At 42.1% G+C, this 11,871-nt stretch overlaps 1 protein-coding gene across 1 annotated transcript; it reads right to left on the bottom strand.

The window, feature by feature from the left end:
- Positions 1-483: 483 nt before the first annotated feature.
- T265_06983 (hypothetical protein) lies at positions 484-10,291 on the bottom strand (the record flags this gene model as incomplete). The annotated part of the gene is made up of 3 exons (XM_009172400.1): positions 484-1,196; positions 2,806-3,338; positions 9,436-10,291. The coding sequence occupies 3 exons, from the start codon at positions 10,191-10,193 to the stop codon at positions 823-825; spliced, it is 1,665 nt and encodes a 554-aa protein (XP_009170664.1).
- Between the last annotated feature and the right edge of the window lie 1,580 nt (positions 10,292-11,871).

Below are 11,871 nucleotides of genomic sequence, written 5' to 3'. Positions count from 1 at the left end.
TTGCAGTATCAATGTATGTCATGGGACTTTGTTGAATTCTGACTTTTTAATTTACTGCTTGGTGGTACCTAAATAAGTGAGGGGGCTTTAAAACCTATTTGTCATAGTCAATGCCAAACTGCATTGCTATCATAGATTCCAACTCACCACAATCTGTAGCTTTTGCCCTATTTCAATAGCCGATATCCATTCTCCCATGCCTGTTTTGCTCTTGCTGGCAGCACAAAAAGTTTATCCAAGTTTTGAAATTACAACAAAATATTCGTTTTACGGCTCGTGACTTGCATATTACGTCCAAAGGGTCCAGTTGTTTTGTCAGCAACACACCGTACAGTGCACTTCTATCGTATACATTTGCTCGGATTGACGCGCTTAGGATATATAAAATATCACATCTGGGGATCGGGAGGCTTCCCAATTCAATTCGCTGTAGGCTACACTGATTGTTTGCCCCTTTAAATGCAAAATACTTCGGCTTTGTTTCAAACTTTGTTCAATGAAATAGAAAGCAATTTTTCATTTACAAGCAGAAGAGTAGCGTCTTGCTTGATTGTGGAAAGATTGGGGATACCTTCCGAATCTTTCGGTCGAAGCAACAATAGAAATTCGCTGTTGCATTAGCTTGGATAGTACATTGGTGGAATTTGTTCTGATGACAAGAATGGAAGACTGGTCTTGTGGAATGAAATCGCAGTAAAATGTACCATTTGTTGATCCGCAGATACTGTGACTGGATGGTATTGGACAATCACAACATACACGGCCAGTGATTTTTGAAAAATACGGATCTGATTTATGAGCAGCAAAAATGGAAGATGCAAGTTATTTGTAGTGAGTGCGCATAAGTGCCAAGTGACTTTTGGTGAACTCGAAATGTTCACGTTCGGAATACAGTCTCGCCAGATGTTTTATGTTTGCGTCCACCTCTTCAAATTCATCGTCTGTAAGGTGGAATCTGCCTGGTGGCGAACCGGTCCTTTGTCTTTCTTTGATAAGCAAAGTTTTAACAGGTGGAAGAACACCGGCTGGTATGTAGATATCACGGAAACTGTGAGCTCGTCTTGGATTTCCGGTGTAGACGAGGAAAGTTACGTCAGTTTGTTCGGAGAATGCTATACTTGCATTATCCAGCGGAGACAAATCCAGGCATGGACGCCGCCTCGTCTTACACGAGTATGGTACCTTGGGTTTTCGTCCTAAGTTGCGAGAAAATTCATGAATATTATGAAGTGTGAAGCACTTTTTCACCAGAAATGACAGTGATTTTCGAGACAACGCTGCACAAAAAGTATAACTCGGAGTGTAATACAAAATATAATATATAAGTCCAAACCAGAATTACCATTCACATCCTCCATCGTCATGGAGCTATAAGCAATAGAATCCCTAGGTTGGTTTGGCTCCTTTTACCTACCACTTCTGCGTTCGAGGCAGGGAATATTCAAAATGCGTGCAAATGCGTGAAAATTGATTATTTTTGCTCTCAGTTGGTTGTGATAAGCAAGGCAAACCAAAATGAGTTGTTCCTGCCTTATGAAACAGGAGTAAACGAGGATAAATTAGAAAAACAACGCATAAGATACTGTGTTTGTTATAGATCTACCTCGTCTCAGACTCAGTAAGCAACCTAGTTAAGAAAAATAGTGCAAAATCTAGTGGTCATTTGGTAAGACTGGTTTCAAAACGGTTGAATTTTCGCTTAATTCTCAGGTTTTCAACCGGTAATCTGTTGTGTGAAGTAGAGAGTGGTATTTATAATTCCCTTCTTGAGGAAGAATATTTCAATGTATTATCACTTAATCAGGTTTAGATTAAAAATTTAACCATTTCATCGCACTTCTAGGTGATGTAAAATCCAAAGATGTAGAAAATTCTTGTTCAGTCTATCCCATCTAATGAAACAAGGTGCTTTAGGACACTAAAGGGTGACAACCGCTTTTGAATAGGTCCTTTAGAACCTAATGGCGGACTGTTGTGGTCCATTTTCCATTGAAGTGATTGATGTTTCTGAGGGCTAAACACGTCTGTCTCAACAATCTCGGATGGTTTCGCTCGTCCGTTTGCGATCAAAACCCCATGCAGGTTGGAAAAAGTTCAAACACTCGAGACTGTCTTGATTGATGTAGTGAAATAATCGGCAGGGCGTTGTAGCAAGTGGATACACGTGAGTCTATCAATCAGTCATTGGAAAGTGAAAAGTGAGTCTGGGACAGAATTTCCACTAGTTTTCAATGAGTCTTAGATGAAAAATACCAAGCAAAGCAATGCAGCCAAAATCGTTCAGATGTAGCACCCTTTGGGTGCCCTGCTGCCATACCACTGGAAGAAAGTACGAGGGCTGGGATACTGCCAGGTTGCCCAAGTCTAGACAGGGAAAGTCGAGAGGCAGATGTCCGTTTCGAACTATGGAATTCCCGGTCGGTAAATTGGTGCTCTAACCACTGAGCCATCCCGTCCCTAAGTCATCTCGCTCCAGCTAATGGGGTCCTACAGTTTTTGTGTGGCGTTTGCAAGATCCCTCTTTTAAATTGCCGACCTAAGTGAGCGACCTGCTACACAACCATGATGCCCAAAATATCAGTAATCATTTTTCAGTTTATTATCTATACAAGAAATGTACAGGTTAGAGTTTTAAAATGTTCACAATGTGCGTTGCTTTAGAATGTGTGGTCTTGATTGGCCGTCCTAAAAGTCACCAAAGCCGGTGACTCTATATACGTATTATGCGTCATAAAATAGTGGCATATACAAAGGCAATAGCAGAAGAAACATTGCCTGCATATGTAACTGCACACAATATCTCACCTGTTATGTGGTACTGAAGAATAGAGATGATCTCGTCTGTCCTCAGTGCACCCGATTCGACCACATGTGTTGCAAATTCGTGTGGCAAGATTGTCGGGAAGCGAATATGAGCAAAGTTATGATTGCCCAGAGCAATTCGTTGATTCATAGCTGTGACTGGGATGCCGATGCGGTCACACTCGTTTTCAGCCCAATGCATCACTTGATCAAATAGCTCTATTTCGCGAATATTGAGTACATCTTGCTTAAGTATTTGCACAACAAGATCTCGATGGACGTCTTTGAATTCGGGTCGTTTGAGGACTTCGAATGTATCGTTGATGATAAGCCGCATACAAAGTTTACGCAATCGTGGTTCATTGAAATCAAAACTTGCTTTGAGGAGCTTGAGGACATGTTCAATGCACACATTGTTTTCCAAGTAATTGACACAAGCCCGTGCTAAGTCATAGAAACAGTATTTCCTGGCTGCATACAGTGTCCTCAGAGTGCCCACGACACCAGTGAATGACATTTCATCGTAGTACACATATCTGTGCGGATCAGATAATTAAAAAACACAGCTAAATATGAACAGATATAAAAAGAACTTGTTTGTGCGGACAAAAAATGTGCATTGTCTTTAAAATGCCACAGAAAATACAGTGGGGGCCATTTTCCTGGATGGAGACCCCGAGACGGACTAAATCAATGGTTAGAGACACCGTAAGATATGGCCCAGTCGCGCCCTCAATGGCGCTCGTGCATCCAAGCTAGTGCTGTCAACGCATAGCTCATCCTCCAACCCCAACCTCCACTTGGCAACCCACTGACAGTGCTGGATTTATGCACCAATTTATTAGCTCACGCCTGCAATGCGCAGCTACCTCCCCCTCCCCCCCCCCAAATCATCGGGGACCGAAACTGGGGCAGCTACAACCCCGTGACAAGTACGCGGTTCTTACAGCTGATAATGATGATTATTTTCAGTCTGTGACCACAATAGAAAAAAATTGTCCTAGCTTGTTTAGCTCATCCTGTTCACTGTAGTTGAATGCAGCCTAGTCTTGACAGTAACAAGCTTGAATATATAGGAGATCAGATCAGATGGAATGAGTCCAAATGAATCCATTGAAACCTATCATCAGGTTTGTAGAGTTACCAGATATGAAACAGCAGATTCGTCAACCATCAGAACAGCACGTCTCTATGACAAAAATGTCGGTAGCTCGGGTGGCGTAAATGGTCGTTGGCTTTTTCGCTGAGCTGGGCAGTTTTATTGCAAACCTTCCATCACCAATCGGGGTCACATCATCAGTGCGTTGTTTGGGAGCGTAGTCGTGCGTAGTGATGGGTTGGTGGTTTCGCGTTGAGTTGGGGTGCGTGTATGTTACTGTACGTGCTGATAGCCGAGGCTGACCTTTGATCACGATTAATAGTTCAGTCGGTCATTGGCACGAAGCCACCAAATGCAACAAACTACACGAAACATCTGATGTCAAACCAGGCTTTCACCTGACTATTTGATTTCTTCGTTGTATGTACGGATTGATGGACTAACGCTGAACACAATTTGCATTTCAATACTCACCCACTTGTGCACAGCAGTTATCGTTTTACTTATGAAAATGATGCCCCCAGCTGTTATTACAATGGTCGTTTATTTCTGAGAGCAGATTTTATCGTTCGTGGTGCTGTTGGTGAGTGGGGTTGGTCAAATCTGCGGAAGACCGAAATTCAATTGCAAATGAACGCAAAGGTAAAGTCCAAAAAAACAAGGCTATTAGTTCCGCGTCATTGTGCTTCATTAAGAAGCCAGTCTACAGTTGGTCACTAATTGGTCGTAGCCGTTTGGCGCACGGTGTGGTGGAACTTGTACTGAGTGCTGTAACAAGAGACTAGCCCGAATTTCAGAAAGCGCAGTGGCATACATCGAAATGCTTGTTATAAGGTGGTTGAAATGCTTGGAAAGATTAGCATCAACTGTCGATAATCAGTTAAAGTATTTTGGAAAGCTGCCATAACAGAGCACACACACGGTGAAGCCCTGCAAATGAAACAGACGATGATATCCCTTCGTGTGTTTTGTCTACCCGCTTGTCAATCTAACCACGAGTTTTCCGATAGCAATCTTGAAGCGCACTTGGTACTGGATCAAGAAACTAGTTCCACATGCCGTGGATGTCCTTGGGCTTAAGGGTTAGGTGTTTAATTACGTCATCCTGTCAGACATCTCACCTTCGATATTGCCGCATTTATATTGAGTTCATTTGGTGATGGGCTGTTAGCATGGGTTTCTAGTAGACATCCATCATTTAAAACAAAGCTTATCTGGTTTGCGGCCCAAAACAGTGTCACATCTGTGTGTGTTCTTGAGAGGCAAACAAAATGAAATGCTTTATATTTTTCCATGTGCCTCTTTGTGAATCCGCACACATTCACTCTCGTTCAGAATGTCAGAGAAGATCGTAAACATTGGTCTATTTTGTGCGCTCACTTCACTGATGACTGAGGTGCTGCATTGGAAGGGAAAATTGCTTCTTGAATTATTGATATACAGTCATGCAGCAGAGATGACTACCTTCTTATTGTCGACTTTCACTCTGACGAGCCAAACCTCGTTTTGTAGCCGTTGTTGTATTTCTATCATGAGTTGGCTCATAACTGTTTTGAATTGCAAAGCGAACAGCAATGTCAAAGGCCCCACAATTACTTTCGAGTATTCTGAAATGATGATTCCTAGACATTTATTTAGTATACAATGTACAGGAATTCTCTTTCTTCAGAAAATAACGCGATGAAATTTTTGCCTTTTGGGCACCGATTTGGGAAACACTATTCAATACGCTGCACACAACACCGTAAAGCAATATTATCAAGTAAACGGAAGCATCGATCCTTAATGAAGCATATGGATCTCATGAAGGCAGCTTCTTGACCATGTTGAAAGAATGTTCCACACGTCACTGACTCTACAACTTCCTTACACCTCATTCCGAAGTTAGTCTCTGTACCAGTTTCTTTACTTACCTTCATTTCCCACACGCCACGGTCTTACTGTTTTAAAAGATTAGTGTTGACATATGTCGAATATAGTAGTAAGTCGCGTGAGCTCTGGAAATCCTAACCAACTTTCCTGTGTATTTTAAATGCGCCACAGTTTGTGGTATCAAAGCTATCGTCTTGATGGCCTTTGCACGCTTTTCGAGGACAAATAATAGCCAGAAATTATCTCCTAAAGATGCCAGTTAATGAAACTGATGAGATTGATTCAGATCATCTGGTCCCCCAGCAAGAGAAAATTTGGTTCTCTGTTGAAATAGTCACTTCAATTTCAGGATGGAGATAACTTCAAAGGCGAGTTACGTAGCGATGTTCGGTATATAAAAACAGAAACCAATCTTTAATAGTTTTAAGATGATTTCTTCATACAACAGGTTTCTAGTAAGGATAGCACAAGAGAACACAAGAACCTTCGAAGGTTTCTTAAATTCCACAATTTATTGACGGCAGGAATACGGCTCTACCAGATTCGAAAGAATGGGAATGAAAAGGACAGAATCACTGAACGAACTAATATAAGGAGGAATTTTGGGGACAATATTGAAACCAGAGAGAATCACCTTGACAGTTTTCTCCTACCTCGTGTATCCACTACCATAATGCATTCATCAACTTTGTCTGCTTCCAGACTGGTCAGAAAATTCATTTTACCACCGCACTGGAACTCAGAACATCTTAAAAATCATGCCAAAATCCGTGTGTTGGTTTTTGAAGAGTTCCAGACAGAATAACAGAATCCTGGAATTCATTTTCCTGAGAGGTCCCAAGGATTATTCCGGTGAGTAGTACTTGGGTGTGAAAAACGGAGATCGACACAGTTCCTTTTAAAGCTATCTGTTCTTGACTTCAATCCAGGCAGATTCACAAGATTTGTACGTACGTGGGGTGTTATATAGTTATCAGAGCATTGGGACCGTTCTGAGTTTTTTCTATGATGTCTGCAGACCATATTTTGAAGGTATTTATGGACTCTGCACTCGTGGTCATGCAGTTACGCCGGATGTCCATAGGCTAACAGTAAGAGAGGTTGTCGATGTTACTGAAAACCGAGCCTTTACTACAGTAATTTCAATATTCCCCTTCTGTGGAAGATTTTGGTGCTCATTCTCTGCCAGCAATATTTTTGGAAATATTGTATTGTTCCCTAGTTTCTCGCATGTGATCATTTTCCAAAGCTGCTTCATCAAGCAACGTGGGCTGATGTGTCAGATAGCCTTTTTGCCCCTACCGGCTCTGATTCAATGTATTGCTATGCCGAGGAACAAACGGGAGCTTCAACCATCAATATCTAATCTGTTTTAACAGTTTCAACTCTGGAAACAGAGGCTCTTTTCACTGGAAAACTCGGGATTTACAGCTTTTGGCGTGACTTCGACTGGATAGCTGACCCGTCTAACTAGTTTTCATTCTCATTTTACCCTGTACGGCAAAAGGTACCTGGGGAGATTCGAAAGAGACTCCAATCTGAAACTTTCCAGATACAAGCTGAGAGATGACACGACATTCGGCCACTCATTTTGCAGCTGTGCGGCTTATCTACTTTGACTTGAAGAGGTCAGCTAGAAGTTTCTCTGTCATCCTCATTTGCGGCGTCAGCCAGACGTTGTTTTTTAAGACTTATGCGAAAACTTCAAAGGAAAAATTCTTGGAAATCCAGATATTTCACCGCAAGTTCCCAACGGGAGAGAGAGAACTGGTGGATAACTGTCTTACTGGACCGTTGCAAGCCTTACAATGACAAATCTCTGTATCTACCGATAGTCTACCACGTCCGAGAGATCAACATGTCCTTCTTCGAAACTTAGGTGACTTTACCAGTCAGTTACTAAAATTTTTCAACCAAAGAAGTGGATATCAGCGTCTCACCGGACGCACCTCACCAGGCAAATCATTGTGCCAACTTGTAAAAACGCTGTTTTAAATTTAACCCTTTTGCCAAAGATTAGTTTATCCTAGTACAGTTGGGTTTTTACTGTATTGCATATCACGTATGCAGGCTTGACCTAGAGTGACGTTATGGCTACTGAAACCATCACGAGAGAAAAGAGCCGACTTCATACGGGCTGGGTAATCAAACGAAAGAATGAGTTGTATCCGTCCGTTCATGCAGGATCTATAGAGCAGTTCAACTGTGTTTAGCATAAACCATCTTCCTAGGTCAGTTCCAGTATTTAATAACAAAGTAGACCATAGAGGACAACTGGCTGGCATGCACCAGCAAACCAGTCGATCAGGCAACATGCATGGATTTGGGGGCAGTTCACCACCAACATTCTCAAGTAGGTTGTCAGGTTACGCGTCAGAGTAAGCGCAGTGAGAAAGATGACCGAATTATTGTGAAACGTTGCGAGGGCGTACGCTTTTGAAAACTTGTCATCGCATAGGCTAGTTGAGTGAACTCCCAACACTTCAGAATTTCTTGGGGATTTCGCTGGCTCTGGGAGATAAAGGTTATTATGGGAGTGATTAAAATGAACTTTAAAGGATGCAGCACCACGCATCGTGAAATCCACATCGCATGGCTACGCGCTAAATGGCTCCTGGAATGACAGCTTCTCAGATGAAAATCTCACGCTTTGTGTGAATCACCCTTCTCTTTGGGCTGCTCAGAGGTAGTTATACAGAGGTACGATATGGAGAGTGGGAAATCTGGGGTGGACGGGCCGCATTCACTCAAAGAAGATGTAGCCATGGTACTGCCCAGCCCTGCCATTTTGCTGTTTAACGAAAGTCTATCTATGGTAAAGTATTTCGGTACACCTAAGAGCAAATCGCCATTATCCTGTTGACCTAATTCACAATCAGGTTATTGAATCAAATCAGCTTCTCTGCTGAAAGGCGACAAAAATTTTGAATATATGGAAGCAACTTCCTCTAGGTACACTAGCTGGAAGACTAATGCTCCGTTAGACTTCCCCTTTGAGAATACGAACGTCCTTACAGAACACTAGTGACAAAATGGCGCCAGACGCTGGACTACCAAGGTATATATATAATTAAAAGCAAAAAAACCGCAAATACTGAAATTATATTGGGACAGCAAGGTAACAAATGACCGTATCAGTAAACGCCATTATAATAAGCTATGACCCATCAAGTTGACCCAGCCCCTCCGACTGGCAAGAAGAGTTGAAAATATTCCTCTTGACATCTAAGTTCAACCCGAAACCACTGAGTCTGCATATGTATGGCACCAAGTGATTGAAGAGAAAATAGGTGACGCTATACTTACCCCTTGATGCCGCTGGTGCTTCATAAGCAGTAGTGAATCATAAGAAGTTTAGAGACGACCCATCCTTCACCAAGAAGTTATCGTGGAAAAAAATAATTAGGAAAGCCCCTGTAGTCTGTCTTCAGAGTGTTGCATCTAAATCTATTGGAAACTACGGCCGATGGACTTTTACTAAACTAATCGTGGACATCTAACTTAGTGCTTCCCATGAGACTCGCAGATTGCCCTCGGTTGAAGGTTTCCATACATTAGTATTTAGGTACCTAAGTATTCCTATGTTTGCTAATGGCTTGTTTATATGTCCTCTGTAGCAACGCCAGCTTACCGTTAACTTTGAAGATATTAGTGTAACTAACCTCAAAAGCCGGTAAAAGCCCAAAGGATGTACGTCCTGTACACGAATAACATCTGCTCCAATGACGATATCCTTGTAGAAATCGATCTCCTTTTCGCCAGCTTGCGTGGGACTTCCTTTTCCACCTTTTGGACTTGCTTTACCGCCTTTCCCTGGACTACCCTTTTTAGGACTACTTCCTTTGCTTCCACCCTTCGATTTTGGACTCTTCTTGGGACTCCCTTTGCTTTCACTTTTTGGACTCTTTTTCTCGGTACTTTTCCTTGGACTCTTTTTCCCTGGACTCTTATTTCCGGGACTACCCTTCTTTTCCTTGGCATCGGGACTTTTCTTTGATTTAGGTGAACCAGCATTCTGTATAGCTAATTCCATTTCACGCTCTTCTTCACGCAGTTTTCGGGCCTCTTCCTCGCGCTGTTTGATGTTATTCAACTTCCATTCATCACATTCGGTAAAGAGTTTTTCAAATATTGGACTCTCTGCAGCCAGCATACACTTATGAGCACTTATGGTGGAGGTGGAATGTTCTGGACCAACTATAAAATCCACGTCCGTTTTTAGCTTAGTTTCCAGCAAGAAACGCAACCTCCGGTGCATGATCCCCTCAGGGACCGGAACCACCAACTCCTCCTCCTCCACGGGTGCTTCGGATGCACCCTTTTTATCTGCATCTCCTTTTGGACTCTTTTTCTTTGATTTGTCAGGACTCTTTTTGGCCGGACTTCCTTTTTTAGATCCACTTGACTTTGGACTTGGCATTTTAGAGGTACTTTTTTATTTATTTCGTTTTACTTTAGAAATAAATGATAGGTAACCGAATCTTGTGCATAGCGAATGAATGGGTAAGCTAGTTTGAATTCTGCATGCCCCACTGCCCGGTCGATTTTGCGATCGATCCAAAATTGTCGTTGCATCCATCCAGCTGGAATGTTATCCTCACAAATTGGGCAGCCATAAAACTAATTCCGACAGAGGTTACTCCAGACAAACCAGACTTTGCCGTCGAAACTTTGTACTGAGTTCATTGAATTAACAATCAAATGTGGACCTCCGATTTCGTTTGGCTTTTTTCGCTAGAATACTGTGTCTTCTTATTGAATTACATTCACTATCTTGTTGACAAGTTTCAATTTTAGTTCTCCATTAAACGGTAAATTTATGAACTGTAGAGACCACAAGAATGAACGCACCTAAGGATGAAAAACCGTCGATGTAGAGTTTGCTTTCATGGCGAAAATATTCTCTCCGCAAAACTGGACAAATCGAAGGGCTAACTAAATACCTCCACTTAAGGTGCCCAGCAGCGAACACCTGAATGATTCTTCGGGTGGACTCAATCGTAACTTTGATAGAGGTTCTCTTATGGTGGTTGCCAAAATTTGGTATTTTGTATGATGTTTGCTGAACAAAGATTCGCCACTAGTTGTCTGTCGACTTTCTTATCGAACAGCCTAAATACAGGTAGATAGGTGAACGCAAAAAGTTCTGGTAGGTAAGTTTCTTGCTTAAGATTGTAGCATGAACGGCTAATGCATGAGGTTTGAAAGGTGGCCATGTGGAAGACAAAATTTGAGATACTTAAGAAAATCGTTAAAAATGAATAAAAATCATGTTTATGAATATAGAAAAAAATGTTAACCGCTGAATCCGAACATTGAACATGACAAAAATCGTTCACCCATAGATCGCGTTATAGGTGGCTGATGAATATTCCCTCGCCATAATCTCAGCCCTACATGCCATCGGTTGTGATATCGACTTTTTGGTTCACCAACCGATGATCATACCTTATCGAGGGATCTGCTTTCCTCAATCCGCTAAGGCTGTTATTGGACTGGGACTTCCTAAGGTAGCAGTCAGTGACCTGTGTTTGCCTACCATTGTGGGCTCTCTGCGTGGCACATGGCGTTGAATGTACATTTTTGCCATTTAATCTCACACCAGACCCAGTATGATGGACACTTTGTGCCTGATGTGCGAGTTTTGACTGTGCTAGCGCCTACCGCGCCTTGAAGAGCATTCAACTTTGTTTGTACTTTCTTCGATGGCTGGTCTTTAGACGCGTGTTTCCATATCAAATTTTTACATACTTTGGGATTCATCTCATCAAACTGGAACTGTTCTTGGCATGATTTTGAACGAGACGTTTCTTTTCTCCCATATTCTCCTGTTACTCTTTCGCATTGGTGGCTTGCATTCACTTTTTATGTTTGTGACCATGCTCTTCAAAAATACATGATAATATAGACCCTTGCCATCGTGACTGCAGTTTGGATCAATCGAAGGCGGCAGCTTCGGAGAGGTCGACGCTGCAGTGGAGGTTGGAACTTGGTGCATACGGGTGCATAACAATTGGTCTTTGTCAAATATTTATATTCGCTCAATAGTTTTTGTGACGTGGAAGCATTTACCAGAACTGCTGCAATTAGGACTGTGA

Source organism: Opisthorchis viverrini (genome assembly GCF_000715545.1).
Source record: "Opisthorchis viverrini unplaced genomic scaffold opera_v5_153, whole genome shotgun sequence".
In the NCBI taxonomy this organism is placed as follows: Eukaryota; Metazoa; Platyhelminthes; class Trematoda; order Opisthorchiida; family Opisthorchiidae; genus Opisthorchis; species Opisthorchis viverrini.
Note: the sequence above shows the minus strand (reverse complement) of the source record. Positions and strands in the feature narration are given on the sequence as shown.